General features: G+C 42.1%; 2 protein-coding genes across 5 annotated transcripts in view; both read right to left on the reverse strand.

The window, feature by feature from the left end:
* The window catches only part of LOC124041218 (wings apart-like protein homolog), a 26,278-nt gene extending 13,524 nt beyond the window's left edge, over positions 1-12,754 (reverse strand). Inside the window, exons 1-7 of one of the 4 annotated variants that reach the window (XR_006839900.1) lie at positions 12,432-12,753; positions 11,352-11,665; positions 9,946-10,663; positions 8,075-8,379; positions 7,006-7,127; positions 486-581; positions 23-187 (exon numbers count right to left, since the gene is read on the reverse strand). Coding sequence is in view for 1 of the 4 variants with exons in the window: in XM_046358555.1 (XP_046214511.1) it covers positions 23-187; positions 486-581; positions 7,006-7,127; positions 8,075-8,379; positions 9,946-10,663; positions 11,280-11,643 (1,770 nt within the window). In the remaining 3 variants the exon portion in view is untranslated. The other 3 variants (XR_006839899.1, XR_006839898.1, XM_046358555.1) reach the window with 3 other exon arrangements.
* Positions 12,755-15,824: 3,070 nt separating this feature from the next.
* The window catches only part of LOC124041220 (serine protease HTRA1A-like), a 36,489-nt gene continuing 25,386 nt past the window's right edge, over positions 15,825-26,927 (reverse strand). The window contains exons 4-9 of the mRNA XM_046358556.1: positions 22,696-22,890; positions 22,574-22,606; positions 21,862-21,976; positions 21,554-21,611; positions 21,196-21,291; positions 15,825-16,461 (exon numbers count right to left, since the gene is read on the reverse strand). Of these exons, the coding sequence (XP_046214512.1) occupies positions 16,293-16,461; positions 21,196-21,291; positions 21,554-21,611; positions 21,862-21,976; positions 22,574-22,606; positions 22,696-22,890 (666 nt within the window). The 3' untranslated portion in view covers positions 15,825-16,292. The remainder of the gene's footprint in view (positions 16,462-21,195; positions 21,292-21,553; positions 21,612-21,861; positions 21,977-22,573; positions 22,607-22,695; positions 22,891-26,927) is intronic.

Consider the following 26,927-nt stretch of genomic DNA (forward strand, 5'->3'; position numbering starts at 1 on the left):
TCACCCAGCATGCCTGGCTCACCTCCTTGTGTTCCTTCCTGCATTTGAGAGCTGTGACGATGTCCTGGTAAGGCTGAGTGGGGATGGTCACAGACTTGATGACTTTGGGCGGTGGGGGAGGCGCTTTGAACAGACCGTCGTCTTTGTGAGAATTCGTGTCCTTGCTACTTCCGCTCGATATGCTGGCCTGGAGAGGGGAATAAATCAAAAAGCAAAGTTAGAGACAAACTAAATCTAGTTCCAGGTGCCCTTGGGCAATCTAAAATGTCTCCTATTGGGACATTTTCAAAGTCTTGACTAAGCAAAACACAGCTAATATGAAATCTCAAGTAGGTGAGGCTGCTATTTGGGCAATGCATTATTTCTAGGACAACGCATTGTTATCGGCTTACTAGAGATCGCAAATTCAATACATGGTGTGCGTGCGTCAATCTGTGTGTGACCAGTGTAAGGCAGAACCCTGGCAGCCCTAGAGTAGTTCTCACCGGAGCAGTGTGCGCGCAGGCAAGTGGTGGCAGGGGAATCTCCTCAGGCTCAGGCTGGTTCCAGTGGCGAGCATTGTACACAGCTTTAGCAGGGGACTGCACAACACACAACCACAGGAACAGGGTAAGTACAGTAGCACTGGGAATGATTACAGTACAGCTTTCAGTAGTAGTAGAAAGGATTCATGATGAACTAGCAAAACAAACCTAGACTTCCTCAGTTTTGGGAACAGTAGGTACTAGATAAATCTGACTTATTATTAGCCTCATCACAATACCATAGGAGCTAATAGCGGAGAATTGTATAATAAACAACTTCATAACGTCTAGACTTATGAAGCTACGTGGCTCGTTTCATCAAGTTGCTTTCTGAAGACTCCTGGACAAAAACAGTCACTTCTTTTCACTTTGACCAAAACAGACTTCCGAAATAAATACATTAGTCCCCTAAATTGCACCTTGGGTACATTTAAGTTCACCTTATACTATTATCCTATCATCTCCACGACTCAGGAAGCTCACTTTAATAAAAAATTATATCCATTTGGAGAAAAAAACATTAGATCGGCTATAAAAGTGCTGAGTTTGTGATGGAAGGAATACAAACATCAGACATGCTTTATGTTTTAATGATACCGAATAGGTCTACCTAAAAAAAAAAATGGGTATGTTCAGACACTGCATTCTAATGGAAAACTATCCATTTTTGAAGTCGTCTAGTGCAGGGTTTAGCCCATGTGTTTTTGTTTTTTTTAGCTATGAAACCAGCAGACCGATTGGTATCAAAAAAACATTACTTGCATAATTTCTGATTCCGTTTCCCCCCCTTGCCCTCACCACCACCTTCCCTTGCCCTCACCACCACCTTCCCTTGCCCTCACCACCACCTTCCCTTGCCCTCACCACCACCTTCCCTTGCCCTCACCACCACCTTCCCTTGCCCTCACCACCACCTTCCCTTGCCCTCACCACCACCATCCACCCATGGTTGGAGAACCTGATGGAAACAGTACCTGTCAACATCAACACATTTTGGACACACCTACTCTTTCAAGGGTTTCTTTATTTTTACAATTTTCTACATTGTAAAATAATAGTGAAGACATCACAACTATGAAATAACACATGGAATCATGTAGTAACAAATCAAAATATGTTTCATAGTTTATGTATTCATTATTATTATTCTAGAAAATAGTCAAAATAAAGAAAAATCCTTGAATGAGTACGCATCCAAACTTTTGACTGGTACTGTGTGTGTGATATATATCACACACACTATAAAATATTAAGAACCCTCTTAATATTGAGTTGCACCTGGTCAGTATGTCATGGAAAGAGCAGGTGTTAGTAATGTTTTGTACACGCAGTGTAAAGTACTCCTATTTGTTCTGGACTCCAAGTGAATCGCCAAATCAACCAAACCCTCAAGTCCACAGACTAATCCATCTTTCCCAGTCTATCACAATTGTGCTACATCTTGTTTTACTGTGATGTCCCAAGGGCCTTGAAACACTATTTGTACCTTGTCTACAGATATTGCCCAACAAATAAATATTTTACCTAAGAGTATAATCATATTTTACATAAATAGACTGGTTTTTCAGATCTAACAGTACTGTTTGTAGGTTCATCTGAACACAGACATTAACAACCACTGCTAGACCTGACTGCAAATGTGAGCTACCGAAAGACAGTACAAAAAGAGATGATCTATTGATTCTGTTTCTTCATTGCAGTCTTTTCACAGAGCTGACTGTTCAATGCCCCATACATTGCACATTATTTGTGTGTAGCGGGAATTTTAGTTATATTGAAAAGAATGGATTGATGCGTCAAATGTTTTGTATCAGTTCATATTGTGACATGAAATCTGTTCCATCTGTCTTGAATTTTAAGCTGTATGTTGTCAAACCTCTCAACCTGAAGTGAAACTGATATATTTTATGATTCACACTAGTCATTTTAAGCCATGCATGGTTTTTGATTGGCGGCAGACAACCTAATTAATTCCCTTCTCTTTTGAGTAATTGCCTTTTCCATTTTTGTGGCAGAGCTACAATGAGCGGTTTATATTTTTGCATGTTCCATCAAAACAAGTATGTGAGTAAAGTATGTCAGACCAAAAAAAAGAATGACGGAGCTGATGGAAAGAACAAATGTCTGTAAACCTTTCAAATGTCGACAAAACAAAATACGCTAGATATGGGTGGATAATTTGTCATCTGTGAAATAGATCATGTGACAAATGGCAGCGGAAATCATTTTTACTTAATTGTTGATAGAATAACTAATGTCTTGGTAAATTACTCAGAACCCTTGATTTTTCACTTTGTTACGTTACAGCCTTAATAATTCATTAATATAAAGAAATAAATATCGATATATAAAAAAAAAATCCTCAGCAATCTACAAACAATACCCCATAATGACAAACCTGTGGTAAATTCAATTGATTGGACATGATTTGGAAAGGCACAGACCTGTCTAATAAGGTCCTACAGTTGACAGTGCAAGTCAGAGCAAAAACCAAGCCATAAGGTTGAAGGAATTGTCCGTAGAGCTCCGAGACAGGATTGTGTCGAGGCACAGCTCTGGGTTAGGGAACCAGAAAATGACAAAAGCATTGAAGGTTCCCAAGAACAGTGACCTCCATCATTCTTAAACGGAAGGTTGGAACCACCAAGACTCTACCTACAGCTGGCCGCCCGACCAAACTGAGCAATCGGGGGGGGGGCTTGGAGGTGACCTTCAAGGAGGTGACCAAGAACGAGATGTCCCACTGACAGAGCTTCAGAGTTCCTCTGTGGGGATGAGAGAACATTCCAGAAGGACAACCTCTGCAGCACTCCACCAATCAGGCCTTTATGGTAGAGTGGCCAGGCGGAAGCCACTCCTCAGTAAAATGCACGTCATCCTGCTTGGAGTTTGCCAAAGGCACCTAAAGACTCTCAGACCATGAGAAACAAGATTCTCTGGTCTGATGAAATCAAGAACGAACTATTTGGCCTGAATGCCAAGTATCACGTCTGGAAGAGACCTGGCACCATCCCTACAGCGAAGAAAGTTAGTGGCAGCATCATGCTGTGGGCATGTTTTTCAGTGGCAGAGACTGGCAGACTAATCAGGATTGGGAAAGATGAACGGCGTACAGAGAGATCCTTGATGAAAACCTGCTCCAGACCACTCAGGACCTCACAATGGGGCGAAGGTTCTCCTTCCAACAGGACAACGACTCCAAGCACATAGCCAAGACAATGCAGGAGTGGCTTTGGGGACAAGTCTCTGAATGTCCTTGAGTGGCCCAATCAGAGCCTGGACTTGAACCCAATAGAACATTCCTGGAGAGAACCGATAGGCCCCAATAAGTACACAGATGATGCAATCGCCATCACACTGCTGTCATGACTGGCCTGTGAGGATCAAGTTACTGTGGATCACAGTTCTACAGAGATCTCCCTCACTCCCGCAGAGGGGGAGAGGTAGAGGGATTGAGGTCTGTGTTTGAGTTTACAGCTCAAAACTACAGAACATCAAATGAATGGCTTGATTAGAGTGTCTAGTTTGAGAAACAGACGCTCACAAGTCCTCAACTGGAAGCTTCATTAAATAGTACCCGCAAAACACCAGTCTCAACTTCTAGGCAAAGTTGCAAGAAAAAGCCATATCTCAGACTGTCCAACAAAAATAAAAGATTAAGATGGGCAAAAGAACACAGACACTGGACAGAGGAACTCTGCCTAGAAGGCTAGCATCCCGGAGTAGCCTCTTCACTGTTGATGTTGAGATTGGTGTTTTGCGGGTACTATTTAATGAAGCTGCCAGTTGATGACTTGTGAGGCGTCTGTTTCTCAAACTAGACACTAATATACTTGTCCTCTTGCTCAGTTGTGCACCGGGGCCTCCCACTCCTCTTTCTATTCTGGTTAGATCCAGTTTGCTCTGTTCTGTGAAGGGAGTAGTACCAGATCTTTAGTGTCTTGGCAGTTCCTCGCATGGAATAGCCTTCATTTCTCAGAACGAGAATAGACTGACGAGTTTCAGAAGAAAGTTCTTTGTTTCTGGTCATTTTGAGCCTGTAATCGAACCTGCAAATGCTGATGCTCCAGATACTCAACTAGTCTAAAGAAGGACAGTTTTATTGCTTCTTTAAATCAGCACAACAGTTTTCAGCTGTGCTAACATAATTGGAAAAGGCTTTTCAAATGATCAATTAGCCTTTTAAAATTATAAACTTGAATTATCTAACAAAACATACCATTGGAACACAGGAGTGATGGTTGCTGATAATGGGCCTCTATATATATCTACATAGGCGTACAAAAAAAAAATATCAGCCGCATCCAGATACAATGTCTCCACTATCTGATCAATTTGATGTTATTTTAAAATGGACCAAAAAAAATAAGTGCTTTTCTTTCAAAAACAAGGACATTTCGAAGTGACCCCAGACTTGAACAGTAGTGTACATATTACCTCGACTAACCGGTGTCCCCGCACATCGACTCTGTACCGGCACCTCTTGTATATAGCCTCGCTAATGTTATTATACTGTTGCTCTTTAATTATTTGTAACTGTTTCTTCTTTTCTGCATTTTTTCTTAAAACTGCAGTGTTGGTTAAGGACTTGTAAGTAGGCATTTCACTGTAAAGGTCTACACCTGTTATATTCGGCGCATACGACAAATAACATTTGATTTACCATGCACTGGATAGATACAGCAGGTGTAAACGGTACAGTGAAATTCTTACAGTGCAGAGTACTGTTGAGGAACTGTTTCTGAATTGACTGTTGTTCAACTGTTGCTGTATGACTCAGCTACTGTGGCTGGTGCAGTTATTACTCATTACTGGAATTAAAACAAATCTGTTGGTCCTCTTAACTGGCTTAATCACTCATTTTCATGGTCAATCTAGGCATGTCAATTATGAAAATGGTGCGACTTTCCGCTTGATTTGGTAAAATGTTTGAGTGGAGGAGAGAAGTTCTTGTGATGTTTCTGAAGAGTCATGTAATTAGGCCCGTCCCATTCATCTGCCTGGCAAAAAAACGCTTTTACATATCCAGTGAAGCAAAGCAGACGTGATCCTGTCATTGATTCCAGTACAATTATCCCTTCAAAAGAGAATGTTCTCTGGCTGCTCACTCACCCTTGAGTGCTTGAAACATATTGAACATATCGTCCCCAAAGTGACAGCAATTGTTGCTCGTATCAGTGTTCCCTCATGAGCACAGCTACACACACAAACAAAAATCTCCTTCTCTCACACACACATACAATCCACACACAGAAACATCAGACTTTGTAACTTCCTCATAGGGATGTGAATGGTTTACCGTTAAATCAATTAGCCGCCGAAGATGCATTTGACAGGTTATCGGTCTATAGATTAATTTGCATAATGATGTGTATTAAATTGATGCGTGTGTATTTTCATTAGTCGCTAAGTATCTTAGAGCACAGCATACAGAGCCTAGTTTGAGGAGAGGAACGGCACAGCACCTGTCAGACAGCACCAGAGCACCTCCTTAAAAAGCTGCCACAGGAGTAAAACATTATTTTATAAGCACCAGTCATTGCGCAATGTGCCAATACCAACAATTCTAAAGGCAAGTGTTTAAAACAGATGGCCACGATTAAAAATAGCCATATTTATTTCTTAACGTAATTCAAGCGCACCACTCATTCGAGTGCATAGGCTATAATCAACGGTAGGCAGACTATCAGCGAGTCACCCACCACTTTGCAACTTGAGCTTGAGGCAGTAGAATTGTTGGAAACCTAAAAAGTTAATTTTTCTTCAACTAATGACGCATGTCTTTCTTACTTTGCTTCAAAGTAGCCTAGCGAAATCCAACTAGAGAAATGTGGAGGCCATTATTATTTTAATAAAGACATAATTTCTCTCCTGTTCAATTGGTTTTCATATCAACTTTCGTTAGTCCAGAAGCACCATCCTAGTCATATTAGCAGCCCATCCGAGTGGTTGCTATTAGATTCTCCATCTTCTTAAGTTTAACGCTCGCATTAGCTGCACTGTTTAGAACTGGGTTTTCCAGCTAATTGCATTTTTTTATTGCTGTTTTATTAGCGGTTTCATTCCAAGAGTTGCATGTTCAATAATAGGCTATAGCCTTTTGACTAAGACGATAGGCTTGCTATTGTCCGTTCCTTGTTTTTTGTGTGTTTATTTTAACCTTTATTTAACTAGGCAAGTCAGTTAAGAACAAATTCTTATTTTCAATAACGGCCTAGGAACAGTGGGTTAACTGCCTGTTCAGGGGCAGAACGAGGCTGTACCTTGTCAGCTCAGAGATTTGAACTTGCAACCTTCTGGTTCCTAGTCCAACGCTCTAACCACTAGGCTACCCTGCCGCCCCATGCATGCATAGCAGGCTATTTTCTGTGGGTCGCCTAATTTTACTGTTGGGAAGAAACGGAACTGTTTGTTGACCAGTTAACGGGGTTAGGTTAGCTGGCAGCAAAACGGACAGAAATGTGCATCTCTCCTCCCTCACCTTTTTCGGTCCACTGAAGATCTTCCTGCCAATGTCCTTGGATGTGTCCCCTTGTTTTCCTGTACAACCCTTCTGCTCTTCAGACCCACCAAAGTTAGAGTTATCAGAAAGCTCCAGAATATCTGAGTGGGGGAGCAGCACAATGAGGTTAACAGTGGAATCAACATGATAGAAATACATCTACAATAGAAATCCAGTTACATGGTGAAGGAAAACTGACAGTAAGCAAAGCATGAGCCTAACAAACTATCATTGTTCACACACACAACAACAGTCGTGAAGAGGGCACGATAATGCCTCTTCACCCTCAGGAGACTGAAAAGATTTGACATGGGCACTCAGATACTCAAGAGGTTCTAAAGCTGCACCATTGATAGCATCTTGACTTGCTGCATCACCACTTGGTATGGTAACTGCTTGGCATCCGACAGCAAGGCGCTACAGAGGGTAATGCGTATGGCCAAGTACATCAATGGGGCCGAGCTCCCTGTCATCCAGGACCTCTATACCCAGGCGGTGTCAGAGGAAGGCCCTAAACATTGTCAAAGACTCCAGCCACCAAAGTTATAGACTGTGCTCTCTGCTCCCGCACGGCAGGTGGGGCCAATGCAACAAGTCTGTAACCAACAGGACCCTGAACATCTTCTACCCACAAGCCTGCTAAATTATTAGTCCAGGTAGCTATTAGTAACTATCTGCATTGCTCAAACTTAACTCATCACATACGCTGCTGTTACTGTTTATTATCTATCCTGTTTCCTAGTCACTTTATCCCTACTTATATGTACACATCTACCTCGTACCCCTGCACATAGACTCTGTACTGGTACCCTGTGTATATAGCCAAGTTAACATTACTCATTATGCATCTATTCCTTGCGTTATCATTTTTTTCTCTTTGCGTTGGGAAGGGTCGTAAGTCAGCATTTCACTGTTGGTCTACACCTGTTGTTTATGAAGTATGCAACAAATATTTGATATTTTGACAGTATGACATTGCCTCTCACCTGTTTTTCATATAGCTAAAGCCTTCTTTACCTATAGACAAACAAACAACAGTATATATCACCTGTATTGCTGCTGCTCTGGCTGTCCTGAGAGTCACTGGGCTGAGGGCTATGCACACTAACAGCCATGGCTGCTACCGCCACTGCTGCAGCCTTCTTGGCCTTCCTCTTCACTTTGACATGGGTGCCATCCTCTTCGTCACTGTCGCTCTCGCTGAGGTCGTCAAAGCCAAAGTACTTGATCTTGTAGCTGCTGCCTCCGGCCGTGGGGTCCGCACCATCCTCCCCCTCCTGGTCACCCTTGTCCTCAAAGCCAAAAAATTCCAGCTTGGTCTCCTTCTTGGATTTACTCTGGGTGGTGCGGAACCTGATGTTACAAGAGGAGAATCATTTCATTTCAAATCAGCAGCTGACATGGAACACATGAAAACATAGTCAAAGGATTCAAATGTCTTCTAAAAACAAAAGAGGTGCTTAAATTGAGAGAACAGAATCACCTAAGTCTCAATGTAGTAGAAAAATTTGGTAACCCACATATAGAAGACAATTATAGGGGCAAACTAAAGTAAGTGGGTATAAGAGACATTACGTGCTCAACGGTAAATGTATACCAACGCTCAGAAGTTTGGGGTCACTTAAATGCCCTGGTTCTTGAAAGAAAAGCACATTTTTTGTCCATTAGAATAACATCAAATTGATCAGTAATACAGTGTAGACATCGTTAATGTTGTAAATGACTATTGTAGCTGGAAACGGCTGATTTTTTATGGATTATCGACATAGGCATACAGAGGCCCATTATCAGCAACCATCACTCCTGTGTTCCAATGGCACGTTGTGTTTGCTAATCCAAGTTTATAATTTTGAAAGGCTAATTAATCATTAGAAAACCCTTTTGCAATTATTTTAGCACAGCTGAAGGCTGTTGTGCCAATTTAAAGAAGGCGACTCCGGGATGCTGGCCTTCTAGGCAGAGTTGCAAAGAAAAAGCCACATCTCAGACTGCCCAATAAAAGATTAAGATGGGAAAAAGAACAGACACTGAACAGAGGAACGCTGCTTAGAAGGTCACCATCTTGGAGTCGCCTCTTCACTGTTGACGTTGAGACTGGTGTTTTGCGGGCACTATTTAATGAAGCTGCCAGTTGAGGACTTGCGAGGTGCATGTTTCTCAAACTAGACACGCAAATGTACTTGTCCTCTTGCCCAGTTGTGCACCAGGGCCTCCCACTCCTCCTATTCTTGTTAGAGCCAGTTTGCGCTGGTCTGTGAAGGGAGTAGTATACAGCGTTGTACGAGATCTTTAGTTCCTTGGCAAATTTCTCACATGGAATAGCCTTCATTTCTCAGAACGAGAATAGACTGACGAGTTTCAGAAGAAAGGTTTTTGTTTCTGGTCATTTTGAGCCTGTAATCGAACCTGCAAATGCTGATGCTCCAGATACTCAACTAGTCTAAAGAAGGCCAGTTTCATTGCTTCTTTAAATCAGCCCAACAGTTTTAAGCTATGCTAACATAATTGCAAAAGGGTTTTCTAATGATCAATTAGCCTTTCAAAATGCTAAACTTAGATTAGCTAACACAACATGCCATTAGAACACAGGAGTGATGGTTGCTGATAATGGGCCTCTGTATGCCTACTTAGTATTCCATAATTGTTTTTTTTTAATCTGCCGTTTCCAGTTACAATAGTCATTTACAACATTAACAATGTCTACACTGTATTTCTGATCAATTTGATGCTATTTTAATGGAGAAAAAATCCAATTATTTTCTTTTAAAAATATGGACATTTCTAAGTGACCCTAAACTTTTGAACGGTAGTGTACATTTGTACAATATCAAGCAAGTAGTACCAAGCATGTCATGAAGGACCAGTGGGAGGGAGGAGTTAGAGTGTACTGTCTGGACCACAGCAAGTGGAGTCGTTTACCTGTTGGGTTTGGCTGGAGGTACGTCTGCCTTCTTCCTCAGCCGTCCCACCTCCCCCAGGTCAGTAGGGGGTGTGCTGGTGATGAGCTCGTCCATGCTGCGCTCTATGGAGTCCTGGATGGTGACGTTACACACCGACAGGCAGGATGGATGCAGCACCGTGTAGTCCCGTACCCGACCCCTGCCAGCAGGTTTGGCCACCGTTGTGCTAGCATTAGCACTGCCGCTGCCGCTGGCGGCGGACACACTCTTGGACTTCAGCGCAGCCCGAACGCTGGCGGCTACAGGCAGTTTGACGTCGCAAGCAGCAGAAGCATCTGGAACGTCAGAGGCCTTGTTGGGTTTGGGACGGATGTATTTCCTAGTGTTGCAGGGCCTGAGGAGGAACGGGGAGGGGGGAAGGTTGTCAACAACAGGCTCGGCCAGGGCCTCCTGTTGAGCACTTTTCATCCCAGCTGAGAGCCCATCCTGGGAAGAAGAGAACTGTGAGTCTCCGCTAAACCCTGGTGCCTCAGCTGAGTCTTTTTCCTGGAGAGGGTCCATACTAGAGGAGGTAGAAGACCTCTGGGTCCCTATTAAGCTCCATTCCACATAGGGGTCCTTGGGCACAGTCTTTGTAACAGAGGACTGAGCAATAGGTTTCTGGTTACTGTCAGATTTACTTCTGTACAAGGACTGGCTACTCTTTTCTGCACCCTCATTAGACAATGTTTGCTTGCCTGTGAGCACAAAGCAGATGAAAGAGCAAGTTAACAGAAGGAAGCATTATACATTCTACACAAGCATTATATTGTAAAATACAGTTTCAGACTTTGTTCAACACGGGTTGTTTGGTTTGTATCATTTCTAAATCAGGTATTCTAAATGAAATGGGTACAGACCTGCTGAGACAATAGTGTTACAGTAAAGCCTGATCTCTCTTTAGAGAGCTATCAGGGAGAGACAAAGACGAGATAAGCTGACACAGAAGCTGCAAGCAGAGTGTAACAAGCTCACAAGGGAGCCCTTCATTTTATCTGCTCCAGAAATATCCACACACCACCGCTCTCATCATAAGCAATATCACAAGGATCAAGTGAAGCAGTTGTCCTTACATAATAAAAAACGCAACAACAAAAATCAAATACAAGAGACATGCATGGTGTTCTTTAGCTACTGTAGACATACAAGTATTCTACAAGCACCTGTGGAAACATGTTCCCACCAGACACACACATCAGCTCTACTGAAGGTGGTTGGTGCTGCAAAGCACTTTAAGACAGACACAGGCTCAAGCTAGACTTTTGAGTGACTCCTCCCATGAAAACATGTCCAACAGTAAGTCAGTTTTCTTACCTGTAGCTGTGCTGTTCCTACCGTTATCCACTGGGACTGTGGCTGTAGCAGGTGGCATATTACTGGCCTCACCTTCAGCTGGTTCAGACTGGGGCACACTGTGGGAGGTGACAGGATTGGACTCATCGTCGCTGTCAAAACCAAAAGGATCCTCTGAGCTGTCGTCATCCTCAATGCGGGGCCTCTTGAGTAACTCAACTACCTCAGGCTTTTGAAGGGGCCGCTTGGAGCCCAGCTGGGCCTTGTAAGTGGTTTCTCCCCATTTGGTGCTCAGTGTGGCCTTCTTGTTGGAGAAGACCTCATCAAATTTGGAGTTGGCCTCCCCTCCCTTACGGCTGTAGGTTTTACCAAATCTGGATGTCATGTTGATGTTTGTTACATATTCTCTGTGGGTGTAACACGAGAAAACAATACATTTAGTTAACTAGAACAATATTTATCTCATGCAAAGCTGGTGGGTGGTGTGAAGGCCTACCTGCAAAATAGATTGGATGTTGTTTTTCCCTGAATACAGTTTAATGTAGTAGCTGATTAAATCAAACGACTAGCTATCAGCTTTAGCTCTGCCGCTGAGGTTCGCGATTACGTTGCTAATAAATTAGGTGTGATGGGGGTCATTGCAATGATGGATTCACTAAAACCACAGTAGCTACCTACAGCATCTAATTAGCCGGCTAAGCTCAAGCAATGTTAGTTTATTCGGCTAGATAGCTATCCAGCTCTAGTTAGCTAACGTTTCCTTTCAACACTGATCTTAATCTATGATATTGTCAGCACTAGTAACGTTATCAGCTAGTTAACCAGCTAACTAGTTACACATTGAAATTAAAACATAGGCGCGATGTTGCGTAGCCAGCTCACTGGCCAACTAGTAACGCTCAACTCATGATACGGCTGACTGGGCCAATGTAAGAAAAAGGCTGGACATCTGCTAAAAACCAGCATTAGCTATGTATAGTAGTTAGCTAACGTTACTGCTAGCTATGTTTACATGTCTAACGAGTTAACGTTTGCTAGCCAGCAAATGCAACGTTAAATATGTTATTTTCTATAACAAAAAGGTGTCGAAATGCATCTCTCAAAATTAGGTACCTAGTTACATATTAAAACAAGATATGGTCCGAAATGCGCTTTAAAACACCGTAAACACACCTCTCTCAACTCAGTGGGACCGCTTCTTCTGCACCCGGCTGGGCCTAGTCTGACTCCGGTGTACTGTAGTAATCGCACAAAACAAGCCTTAACTTCGTGAAACAACGATAGCTACTGTTTACAAATACGACGCAGATGTACCACGAAAAACACGCGTTTAAAGAGCTACATTGATAACCGAAATTGTCATGAATTCCTCCCAGATTTCGGACTTAATTTATTTTACAGCGCCAGTGACTGCCATTAAAATTTACCCTCCCTCTGACTTCGGATGTGGCCAAGAAAATTGCGTCACTTCTCCACAAGATAGCCGTTGACCAATCATCGAATATAATGTTTTGTAGTGCTCAAGCGACTTTCACGAGTTGTCAGTAAACGTGTGTGTGATTGGATAAAAACTTAAAGAAAAGTGTTTTCGATGGAGCGCAAAGAGAGGGTGTGCGAATACATTTCTGCATAGTTCTGCAGAAGTATACTGCCCCCAGTGTGGAATTAGCACATAACTACTGTAACGCCATAAAATCTGATATTTGAGATCATTGTTTGTAAATACTAACGTCCTTCCTTGACGATAAAATAAAAATGTGCCCTTTCTGGAAAATCCAGTTTACCTGGTTGACCAGCTTGGTCAAGCTTGACGAGCTTGGTGAGCTGGTTGACAAGCAGTAGCGGTGCGTGCCTCCACTATTCCACTATTAGCCTACAACCTACCCAATAGTTGTGCGCCAAGTACAAATTCGAAACACAGTTGTAGCATGTATAAAAGCATTTGTTGATAATGGGATATGTAGAAAGGTGAGCTGGTCAAGGATCGATTCAGACAAAGTGGTAAATTGTATGACAAGCGACAGTTTATTCAGAGTAAAGATATCTGGTACAACGTATACGGGCTCATTCATTTGGCTCACAAGGAACCAGCAGAAAGAAGCCCTGATAACAGATTGCAAGCATGTTATGTACAGTACAGAAAGTAGGTTGAGTCTGGAAGTCCTGGTCTTTTGGTTGGCCACAGTTGAGGTGTTGTCTTCTTGGATTGGTCCTGTTGAGCCGTCCGTCGTTCCTCCGGGTCTCGTTGGGCTGTTCTCAGTCACACAATGTTCGGCTAGGAAGGAGATTGTGTGTGTGTGCTTGTGTCTGCAAGTCAAGGCTGTGTCTCTTCCTCTCAATGTGTGGGTGTATGTCTTATCTGTGTGTCCTCGGCAGTTAGTGTGTGTATGTGTGTGTGCTGTGTGTGTGTGGGTGTGGAAGCTATCCTGTATGGGACCTAACATGTTTTACTGTGAAAATACGTTGTCTCAGTTATAGCAATGTAATAGCAGTAAGCTGGTCATTTGCATAAGAAATAGCACTTTCTTACACATTTTAAAATACAAATATGCTTTGGCACTGAACTGGGATCAAGATGTATTTAAATGAACACTGCTTCATGAACAGCTTTGGGGCAGGTGGTCAATGCTGAAATCACTGGCTATTACTCAGACTTGAAGTACATGGAACAATTGTATGGCCTGTAGGCCTACGTCTGAGCGAGGAGAATGTAATGATTGATGTACAATTACAGAAACAGAAGAGGAAAGCTCATGTAGAACCACAGGAGGCTGCTGAGGGGAGGATGGCTCTTAATAATCCCTGGAATGGAGTAAACGGAATGGTATCAACCACATGGAAACCACGTGTTTAATGTGTTCATACCATTCCAAAATTCCATTCCAGGTGTTACTACCTCCCCAATTAAGGTGACGCCAGCCACATTGCGACTGGAAGAGATTGCCAGGGGACTAATCTAAAACACAGGTATCATAACCCATAGATGTCAGTCTAGCTCAGCTATGTGCATGACAGCACATGGCGATGGTTAAAAGAAAGTGATTTCGGCCTCCAAAGAAAAGTATTTGCATAAGTTCCTCTGACCTATAGATACTACATCAGGCTAACAAGTCTGAGGACTATATGATCAAACTAAAATTATTTATGTGTTAGACATGGACAATGCTTAGTCTAGGTAGATACATTTAAAATACAACATTTTACACTACAAGGTCTAGCCAAATGTTTCTATCTAGATCCATCTCTGAGTTTGATTACACATGTAACCAATCTAAGCCAATTAACACATATTGACACAGCAGGGCTAATACACAAGAGGCATGAGCTAATGCCGTTATGGCCCTTATGACTGAATGTTTGGACACAAACCCTGGTTTCATACATAGGCACGCCCTGCCCTTCACAGCTGAATACACCACTAGACTTATGGAGTCACATGTGCTTGATGTTTTCACTGTCTCTGGGTCAGTTAGCAACCCCACTGGAACAATGTTTTTGCAGTGTGATGTGAAGGCTATCAATGGAACACTTTCAAACATCTGTGTGATGGAGACAGAAAACGTCAAGTTAAATCCTCCATTAAGTATTTTCATTGTGTATAAGGATGTAATGCTTCATAAAACCATTAGATGGCAGTAATTGCTTAACTTACATTTCCTTTTTACTGTTATTGAAATGCGCTACCACACTGTTTCTTGATACACATCTAACGTATCATGGTAGATCCGCTCTCCTATACATTTTACTCTGTGTAACATGTGAATACAGCATTGGGAAGATTATAATCCTGAGCGACAACATCTGTACTGCACTAGGTTGGCTCAAGTGGTCTCTGTCATTTATGCCCAAGGATACATCCTTTTTATGCTATTCATCCACTGAAATCAGGTATAATCTAGGCCTACATCAACTGAAAACCATCACTTTTTGGGATAATATAACATGTTCCCTATACCCAAAATATTATTGTATTTACGATAACACACACAAGTGTATACAGTGGCCAGTTTACTGTGATCATGTCCTGCCCATAACCTGCTTGCCATTATGTCTAGAATGTGTACCAGTCCTCTTACATGATTATGTTATGCCTGTAGGCTATGCCTATGAAGTGATGGCAGGGACTTTTAATAATACGACTGCATTGTGATGTATTGGTAAAGATCATGTGAGTGTCTCATCATCCGTAGGACCTCATCTGGATCACATTGGTTGACCATTCTCCTCCCTGTGAGGTCAGCCTACAGCCAGGGCCCCTGGCCCAACTGCCACACCAGGCCAGTATCACACCCTTATGGAGGCAGTACAACTAAATTAAAAAACAGCCCCACATCAACTTTGTCTTCCTCGTGAGTGTGTGTGTGTCATGGCAAAGCTCATACTCACTCAAATAAAATATTGTAAACCTAATCTCAGTCCGGATGCAGTCCATCACAGTGTGTGTGTGTGTAAATGAGAGAGATACAGAGAAAAAGAGAGCGAGTGCTTGAAAAAGATTGTCAATGAGAGACGTAAGCACTGCATGTTGATCCTTACACTTCCAACATTAAAATTATGATCATAAAACGCAGTTACAAGTCTTTATTATCTTCTTCGTAAATGTCATCGACAAACAAACCATAAAACTACAGTACTTAGGTAAGGAATTTAGAAAACAATAATTGCACAACTCGCCCAGAGCTGCTCTCCACATTGTTTTAGATTGCCATGGTGGGCCTCCATCTGAACAATCAGTCAGTATAAAACAACAAAACAGGCAGATCACAACAGGTCAACTGGCTTGTGTTTAACAGTAAACAGTAGTAGAAGCGTATAATAATATAAGTGTAATACACATGGATGAGGAATTACAACTCTGCTGAGATGCTCTATACAAGCGTTCCTTTCCAAGGCGGTCTTAACCTGGCTGGACGCATGGCGCCACAAAACCCTAAAGGCCACAGATACTCCATGGGGTGTGATTAAAAGCACACGTCCACATAAGGTCTATTGGTGATGGTAATGAGCACCAACTCATTGGTGGGGCTGGGGGGGTCAGGGGTCGATCTCCATGGGAGTGATGGTGATGATGGTGTCCTCGTTACCACGGCGAACCACCACCTGCAGCGTGGTGTCCTTCTTGATGATGGTGCTGACGTCAGTTGCAGAGGTGATCTGCTGGCCATTGATGGAGATGATCACATCATGCTCTTTCAGACCGCCACTAAGAAGAGAAGGTCACATCATAATGAGAACTACAGAAAGAAACATGCTGGATGGAGCGGTTAAGTATAATGCTGGGCAATATGGACAAAATATCAAATCAGAATATTTTTCACATTTTTTACAGTAATTTATCTTTTTTAATAATAAAAGTTCTAAATATTCTTTATGAGTAGTTCATTACCCAAGACCCAAGAGTGGCAACACAAATTATATGTGATTTCAATTGTTTTTTTTCCAATCTAATTGTTTCATTACTGTTCAATCCAACTTCAAACCCCAAAAATATTTTCAGCAGTTTAAATCCATTTCTTGCACTTTTGTCGTCATTGAAAAGGTCACACAAGCACACAAAGTTTGCAAAGGCTAAAAAACATAATTAAGCACTTGAATGAGGACAGACTTTTCCAAATCTTCCATCCCAGTGGTGAAAGTAGTTGTCTCAGCCTCCAGTATTGATGCTGCAGTGTCACGCCTTGGTCATTGTATTTTTTGTTTTTGTTATATGTTTGGGTAGGCCAGGGTGTGACATGGGTTTATATGTTGTGTTTCATATTGGGGTTTGTATTATTTGGGATTCGCGGCTGTTTAGGGGTGTTGTATAGGCTTGGCTGCCTGAGGCGATTCTCAATCAGTCAGGTGATTTTCGTTGTCTCTGATTGGGAACCCTATTTAGGCAGCCTGAGTTTCGCTTTGTATTTCGTGGGTGTTTGTTCCTGTCTCTGTGTTGTAGTCACCAGATAGGCTGTAATTAGTTTCACGTTCCATTCTGTTGTTTTTGTATTTAGTATTCAGTTATTTCATGTACCGTCATTTCTTTCATTAAAGTCATGAGTAACCTACACGCTGCATTTAGGTCCGACTCTCTTTCTTCAACAGACGAACGCCGTTACATGCAGTAGTTTGTGTCGGGGGCTAGGGTCAGTTTGTTATATCTGGAGTACTTCTCCTGTCCTATTCGGTGTCCTGTGTGAATCTAAGTGTGCGTTCTCTAATTCTCTCCTTCTTTCTTTCTCTCTCTCGGAGGACCTGAGCCCTAGGACCATGCCCCAGGACTACCTGACATGATGACTCCTTGCTGTCCCCAGTCCACCTGGCCATGCTGCTGCTCCAGTTTCAACTGTTCTGCCTTACTATTATTTGACCATGCTGGTCATTTATTTATTTAACATTTGAACATCTTGGCCATGTTCTGTTATAATCTCCACCCGGCACAGCCAGAAGAGGACTGGCCACCCCACATAGCCTGGTTCCTCTCTAGGTTTCTTCCTAGGTTTTGGCCTTTCTAGGGAGTTTTTCCTAGCCACCGTGCTTCTACACCTGCATTGCTTGCTGTTTGGGGTTTTAGGCTGGGTTTCTGTACAGCACTTTGAGATATCAGCTGATGTACGAAGGGCTATATAAATACATTGATTTGATTTCCGCAATGTGCACGCATTTTTAAAATAGAAAAACAACTAAATGTACAATGTTTAAACCACATCAGGAGACCACTTTTAAAGTTGGAAAAAACATTAAACATGTTTTTGATTTTTGAGTTTAAATGGCTACTTGATTGATGCAAATAATCATGGTATCATTCTGTCCGGTAGGGATAGGCTACTTTGTAGCTAGTTAACATTTAATATGGTTTTGGGGAAAGCCTTTCAAACTACCAGAAGACGGTTAGGTCTATCATTAGCACTGCTATATTTTTCCGGTTCCTTCATTGTTTGAAAGCTGGATGTTTAACTTCATAGTAACGTTAGCCTATAGACAAAAATCGCACCATAGAAAGGTGGAGGAAATTATTTTATATGACTTATATGCGTTCTCCTGTTCTATTGGTTTTCTTTCATTGTCTAGCAGGCAATGGCATTATCCTAGTCATATTAGCAACCCATGATAGTTCTAATGGATTTCATATTTGCATCTCTGTCCATGAAACCACTTGCATGTGCGGTGTGCATTTTAGAACACTGTTTTCCTGCTATTTCTATTTTGGAACATTTGCAGATTGGCCTACCACTGTGAACCTTGATGCAGTGAAAATGTGTAGAAATAATAGTTTATCAACATTTTAAGCGAAACATTCTGAAATATTCCATCAGACGTATTAATTCATATGGCCCATACGTACCTCTACTACACTACGTTGATACGCACCGTAGTAAGAAGTGAGCGTATGGGTATAATGCGCACACCATTCCCTACAACACTGCGCTTAGTACTGTACATTTAGCAACCGAGCTAGCCAGCAAACTAGCAATTGGCATTGGCGGCTAACAAGCTTTATTTCAGCCACAACTTGCTAAGAAAAGACAAACATAAAAGTGTAATTATAGAATGCTTGTAGAAAGCAGCATGTCACCAACATCTTGTTGCATCTATCTGACCATGCAGACTGCAGAGTGAACAGCAAGAAAGTACTCGTGACTCCATGGTTGTGCAACTGCTCTCTCCTTGAGTGACAGGGGGTACAAACCAAACATTGAAATACCGTTATAGAAGGTTAAGTAAAAACCCAAACGGGTCCATGCATCAATACCGGTATATAGTAGGCTATCGCATCTTTAGACCAATTGGAAAAGAATATGTTAATTGTGGATAATCCTTTAAGAAAACCAATGGTCCAAACCTCATGTCTCTATCATAATCAGTTCAACCTTTATTGGCGTTTTTACCCTTGTAGGATTGTCAAAATTAAGGTGACTAAATGGGGGCCAGAGGAAAAAAAGTAGTAAATAAAATAATCAGGAAACTAGCATCGCGTCAGCTAGGCTGGATGCTGTGCGAGAATATATTGTGCTTTCAAGACAACTGGGAACTAGCTGAAATCATGATTTCAGTGATCTTCAGATCGGAAAGTCTGAGCCAGAGTTTCCAACTTGGAAATCCGAACTGGATGACCGTTCATAACTATTTTTCCCAGTCGGAGCTTGTTTATTTCTGAGTTCCCAGTTGTATTGAACGGTTTATATACTCGTCATATTTCTTCTCAAAACCGGAGGACATATGTCACGTTCAAAACAACTGGGGACAACTGAGAACTCGGACATCTCTGACTTCCGACTGCAGTGCTTTCAAGATAATGGGGAACAACTGGAAAACTAGCTCTGAAGGGGAAAAAAATAGTTTGAACTGTCATCCAACTTGGAAAATCTGCATTGTTCTAGAGCTCTGACTTTCTGACCTGAAGACCACTGATGTCATGATTTGACTTCATTCTTTTCCGAGTTCTCAGTTGTCTTGAAATCACCATTAAAACAATATGGGTAAGATAGATGTCGAATTTGAGACATGATGTAGAATTCTCATATTTTAGTATACACTGTTCATATTCATTTGAAGTTCCTGTTCTTTTTCAAAGACTTCTCACAAAACAAGTGTATCTCTGTGAAATGTAAATGGAGCACTGAGCGTCCCGCAAGCTTTTTATTTTCAAAGCCCTCTACATTTAATTCATCTTTGTGTCATGCTAAATTTGCTATTTGCGACCTGCGGAAACAACTTGGAAGATGGCGACCACAAAATGTAAAATCCTCAAATGTTTCGGCAAGAAAGCTGTGTCGCTCTGTCAACACAGCTAGGTGCTTATTATGGGATGTATTAGGTTATGAAATCCGACATTTTGGATATAATCGTAATGTATGTTAGAGGAAGAACCCACTGAACGAATCCAAACATATTTGTCTTGGTAAAATGTATTACATAACATAAGGAAGGAAAATGTCATCACCAAAGCACATATTCAACCAATCAGAGCAGAGTTGGTAGACACCCTATATATAGTCAAATGCAATATACCGCTCAGTCCTAGCTATAAGATAATAATTTTAAGGTATAGACTCAATATTGGTCTTTATTGCACTGACAATCAGCTAAGAATGGATTCCATTGGCCTTGTTGCCTTCCACACATTCTATGATGCCTTACTTTATAGTGCTACAATGAACACAAATTGACCCCTTTCACGTATCCTTCATCAAGACCACAATAATTACAGTAAGTCAGGTGGAGACTGCTTTGTGCAACACACTCCCATAGACCAAACACACCCAGAATAGAAATCTAGTAAAACTAAATTGCACAAAGACTGGAGCGGTTACCAGAAGTGATATCAATGCCTCCAATTTGCACACAACTACTCTCTAATCACACATGTGAACAGTGGCCGCCACCACCACTTATAATACAGCCACACTTCCACATTCTCCTCAGGAAAACACGACTAACACTTATACCTCCAATGAAACACAGAGAGTGTACTAGAGTTGGGCGAGTGGTCCCAGGAAAACCACAGCATAACCCTTGCTGCTTGAGGGAGGAAGGGGATGGCTGACCTCAGTGTCCCCCAACCCCCAACCACTCTCTGGTAGAACTGTGGTCGGGAGGGGATTATTGAGTGGGTGAACAAGAATTTTAAAGTGAGTCTCAGCAATGTTTTAGTAAGGGGGGTTGTGTGTGTGTGTGCGTGTGCGTGTGCGTGTGCGTGTGCGTGTGTGTGTGTGTGTGTGTGTGCGCGCGCGCGCACATGAAAACTGGAGAGAGAGTGTGAATGTGAGTGAGTTTGTGTGGGGAGAGTTGGGCGTTGAGGGTCTATATAAATTTGAAACATGTGTACAGTCAGCGGAAGGAGCCAAAGCAAATATCCCTTAGCACAGAAAAAGTCAGACAACTTGTCCTCACACATAAGAAACCCCCACTGTTGGTGAGACGGAGTGAGTTTCTACTATCCCTGTTAGTTTGTACTTACGCCGCGGCCGGCGTTTTAGATATCACCTCCATGACGTACGCTCCAGAGGTGACATCGGGGAAGTCTTTGTGTCGAACCTTCAGCTCCTTGGTTAACCTACAGAGTGAAGGGGAAGAGGTGCTCCGTTTTAAGAAGAAGTCCTCTGTTTTCCGTATCAAACTGAAATGCAGTTCACCATGTCCAGTTTAAATACATTCTTTTTGACAGCTTTGAATAACTGCATTTTCCAGTTTAGTGTACACATTCACAGTCTCAAATCTTTCTTTGCACTTATCGGGAGTTGACGGTCCTAGAGAGGAAAAGTACCATCTTTATCCATTTCATTGCAAGTATAACCAGTGACTAAGGATCTACTTACGCTGGGGTGAGTGTCATCATCCTCACACCAATGTATCTCTTCTTTGTCACAGCTCTTCCTACGGAAACACAATAAGAAGAAAACCACCAGGTTTGCAATGGGGTCTACCTTTTGACTTGGAAGATGTTTGAGTGATTCTGAACCTAGGCCATGGGTTAAGATTAGTTATAAAGGGGCTTGAATCAAAACGTCTGGAAGTGTTTATGGTTATCCTCAAAACATGTGGATAAGAGTGTTGACAGGACCTTACACTAAGGGGACATATTTAATGTTACACACAGGATGACCATAGGGATTTAACGTCCTACCTCGGGACAGTCTGTCGTAGGATTCAGTCAGGAACTCTTGGATCTTGTCGGAGGGGATGGCGAATGAGATACCAGCCGTCACTTTCAGAGTGTTGATCCCGATCACCTCACCATCCTTCAATAACACAGTCAATAATAAAGTCATTCATGTAGTGTCTGAACCAGACTGACCAGAATCACACATGATCAAACAAAGTGACATATCAATAACACCGTAACTGTAGGGGGGTGCGTACTGGCGGCAGAGATGTCAGGCGCAGGAGAGCAGAAACTGATTTACAAAGGTGCAGTTTAATAAACAAAACCACCGTAAACAGAACAATACATCAATGGGTAAACAAAACCCGTTACACACCAGCAGTGCACAAGCACTACAATAAACAATTCGGACAAGGACATGGGGGGAGAACAGAGGGTTAAATACACAACATGTAATGATGGAATTGAAACCAGGTGTGTGGGAAGACAAGGCAAAACATATGGAAAATGAAAGGTGGATCGGCGATGGCTAGAAGACCGGTGTCGTCGACCGCCGAACTCCGCCCGAACAAGGAGTGCGACCGACTTTGGCGGAAGTCGTGACAGTAACATGCAATCACACAGTTGCATACAGTCTCCAAATATTATGTGCCATCATTCAGACATATTATCTGCTGTCTATTAGACATGTACAAAAACTGTTTAGCTGTCAATAAACAAATAGTATTCTCACCAGATTCACCAGAGGGCCTCCTGAATTACCATACTGTAAACAGAAAAGAAGATTACTTCAGTTCTCAGTTCACAATCCTTTGTGATGTGTGTGTATGTGCGTGCATGTGTTCACAGACTCACGTTGATAATAGCGTCTGTCTGAATGTATTCCATTTCAGAGTTGCGTAGGCCCAGCTCCTTGCCCCCTCGTTGGGTTGTGCTGACTATCCCTGTGGTAACTGTGTTCTGGAGGGAGAAGGGGCTTCCGATGGCCACCACAAACTCCCCTGGCCTCAGGTCTGACGAACGCCCCAACATCAGCACAGGAAGCTTGATCTGTAGAGGGGACAGGTTAGGGGGAGATATTTAATAGGTACACATCCCTCAGTAACATTGATAAACAGCAGCACTAGAAACTGTGGGCCGTTAAGCTATCCTTCTCCACATACATACCATTAGAGGCTCCTCAGTGAATTCCATAAAAACGTCAATAGTAAAACATTGAAGTTATCCTTTTTAGATAAAACTGTACTAAATATATTAATTTCACCAAATAGTTTACAGTAGCCTCAATAGCACTGTAATGAGTGTGCTGAGAGTCAGGAAGCAAGTACAGGGAGTGAGTGTTTTAATAAATAAATAAAAACATGAAACACAAACAATGCACCGACATGAAATAGAGTCAATAACACCTGAGGAAAGAACAAAGGGGAGTGACAGATATAGGGGAGGTAATCGGGGAGGTAATCAGGGAGGTGATGGAGTCTAGGTGAGTGTCATGAGACAGAGTCAATAACACCTGAGGAAAGAACCAAGGGGAGTGACAGATATAGGGAAGATAATCAAGGAGGTGATGGAGTCTAGGTGAGTGTCATGAGACAGAGTCAATAACACCTGAGGAAAGAACCAAGGGGAGTGACAGATATAGGGAAGATAATCAAGGAGGTGATGGAGTCCAGGTGAGTGTCATGAGACAGAGTCAATAACACCTGAGGAAAGAACCAAGGGGAGTGACAGATATAGGGAAGATAATCAAGGAGGTGATGGAGTCTAGGTGAGTGTCATGAGACAGAGTCAATAACACCTGAGGAAAGAACCAAGGGGAGTGACAGATATAGGGAAGATAATCAGGGAGGTGATGGAGTCTAGGTGAGTGTCATGAGACAGAGTCAATAACACCTGAGGAAAGAACCAAGGGGAGAGACAGATAGAGGGAAGATAATCAAGGAGGTGATGGAGTCCAGGTGAGTGTCATGAGGCGCCGGTGCGCTTGACGATGGTGACAGGTGTACGGGATAATCAGCAGCCTTATGACCTAGAGGCTGGAGAGGTAGTATACGTGACAAGCACTCTATAGGGTAGCACGATGGTATAGCGGAGGACAGCTAGCTTCAGTCCTCCTCTTGGTACATTGACTTCAATACCTAGGAGGATCAAACATAAAACTTTGGGGCAAAATAAAAGACAAAAAGTTAGTTGCTTTGCCAAATCTTATACAGTATTACTTTCATGCCTTGTTGTAAACAGGATGGGAAGCATGCTTTTGAATATTTTTATTCTGTACAGGCGTCCTTATTTTCATTCTGTCAATTTGGTTAGTATTGTGGAGTAACTACAATGTTTTTTATCCATCCTAATTTTTATCCTATCACAGTGCATCTCTTTTATTAGTGGCCACTGGCTAGTACCTCATAAAACAGTACAAATCCATTCACGTTAAACTCTTCAACGACTGAGACGTCATGGTAAGGAAACCATGAGCCAGAAACAGTGCCTAGACAGACAGAGGGTATATTTATCCATCCACAGTTTCCCTGTCTGCATGAAATCATCTCCCTTCTGTCCAGTCATAGCCAATGAGTGTATGGTCATAGCCTACACGTCGCCACATCAAGTTGAGTGTGTGGTTCCCAACACACCACCCAACAAACTCCCGACAACAGCACAATCTTGAGACGTTTCCCGGTTGTTACCCTGTATCCATTTTGTTTACCCTGGGTTATAAATAGAGTCACAGTGTGGAAGCTAAGGTAACTGAGACTGACTGGCCAACAAGCCAAAGATACACACAGACAAAAGTCTCTGTATGCAAACACAGAAACAAGTCCTGTAATCAACTACCCAGGGATAATCATAGTGCAGTGCCATCATAAAATATGATAACACTACATTTTCCTTTCCAATATGGTGTACACACTTGGTTATTACATGGTGATTGTCAACTCTGCGGAGTGACGACACAACATAAGGGCCACTTTTGACTGCTGACCGTTGCCAACAATAGCTGAATAGGTCTTTATACCGTATTAAATCCATCTAACACTATAAGACGCCATTTTAGCTTTTTGGGTTGCGGGAACTGAGTGCAAACTTGACCCCTGAGGTGTAGCCTAGGTATTAATAGAAGATGACAGTTAGAAGATGAAAGTGCGTAACCCCATCACCCCTCCCTCTAATTTCTTTCATCCAGACTTGACACCGGAATAGCAGTCTGTGAACTGCTATCCAGTCTGGACACCACACACCACACACACACACACACACACACCACCCCGTACCTTGACCCCACCGAGTTAAAGGGATAAGCAGATGGAGGGAGGAAGTGAGAGAAGTCAGCCCGATCTGAATCCCTAACACTGAGACGGTCTACCAACCGCTTGCTGTGGTGATACTGGTAATAACAGCGTGATCATTATAAAATCGTCCTGTCGCTTATTGAAATGTTTCAGCCCAGTGAATAATGAAAAACACAACTTGACACACACCTGCACATATCCATCTGCTTACACACAATGTGGCCACTGATTGGTGGGTGGTACAGTCATGTGTACACACATTAACTCATACACTGTGGATGCCAAGGCTAGCTGATATGAGCCCTTGTGGGTGGGAGTGTCTAGGTGTGAATAGGAATATAACAAACATCAAATGGCATGACTATTCATGTGTGAGGACTGTTAGTCTAGCTATCACCTGCAAACCACTTGTACTCAGCTACTTTTTGATACCGAGTCGAATACTGTATATGTAATTTTGGTGGTTCTGACTTTCTCTTGACCATAAGTGACTCACCAGGTTATTTTTGACCATGGGCTGGCCTTAAGGCATTAACACTCATCCAGAGTTCTATACTTACTTTTTCCACTGGTGGCACCAAACTTTTTCAGTTGGTGGCACCAGCACATGATTTGGTCGCACATTTTTTTTAAATTACAAACAATGAGAATTGACCTGGCCTGTGTCCCATAATGTTCTTGCATTCCATACAAAACCAGGCTAACAATGGCTAGCCATCTTTCAAATTAGCTTGTGTTCTTTGATTTGGGTAGATGAACTCTAACAGCAAAGAAAAGAGACTTAAAATAAAGTGCAAAATGTATTTATTGCAAATGTCAAAGTGCCATGTGTTATTTTCTATGCAACCTTCCAGAGGGTAGAATATGAAGTATACTTGATACCAAAACGATACAACGGCAATAAAATAGAGAGCTGGACTGTCATTTCCCACATTTTTTTGCTCTCAAAAGCACCCGTTTTAAAAGAAAAACAACCAAATTGGATGTTATATGTCAACAACAATGCTTAAACCAAAATAGGGAACCTTTTTTTGAGGTCTGGGTAAAATCGGAGAAATGTATAATTTTTAGTGTAGTACCCCTTTCATTCAGGTGCACACCAGCCAGACAGTTGTATTTGGCTAGCAGTGTTTTTGTAGCACACTTGTGATGGTTTTCAAAACAAAATGGCCACTGGATTGATGCAAATAATGATGATTCTGCCAGGTAGGCATAGGCTACTTTGTAGTTAACTTTTAATTGCCTTTCCATCTACCCCAAAACAATTAGGCTATCATTAGCATTGCTAATAGCTACAAACAGTGGTAGACATATATAGTTTACATGGCGACACGCACCGCACATAGCAAGGCTTGACATTCAGTTAAATTTGCTAGTACACAGGGCCAGTGCCCTGCAACTGAAAGCTACTGGCTCAAAGAAACAAAAATACTGGCCCAGGTCAAGACTTGACAGGAAACTGAATGATGCGTGCATAATTTCAATAGCAGGTCATTTGATCTTTCATATAAAAAAAAGCCTATAGAAAAAAAATGTATGTAATGTTAGTACTTTAAGAATAATGCCTTTTTTAATAAGCCTAACCAATGGCATTAAGCATTGACATTCACGTAATTTTGTCCTTCTAAAATACACTGAGTGTACAAAACATTAAGGACACCTGCTATTTCCATGACATAAACTGACCAGGTGAATCCAGGTGAAAGCTATGATCCCTTATTGATATCACTTGTTAAATCCACTTAAATCAGTATAGATGAAGGGGAGGAGACAGGTTAAAGAAAGATATTTTTGCCT

This window comes from Oncorhynchus gorbuscha, linkage group LG08 (genome assembly GCF_021184085.1).
Source record: "Oncorhynchus gorbuscha isolate QuinsamMale2020 ecotype Even-year linkage group LG08, OgorEven_v1.0, whole genome shotgun sequence".
Taxonomy (NCBI): Eukaryota; Metazoa; Chordata; class Actinopteri; order Salmoniformes; family Salmonidae; genus Oncorhynchus; species Oncorhynchus gorbuscha.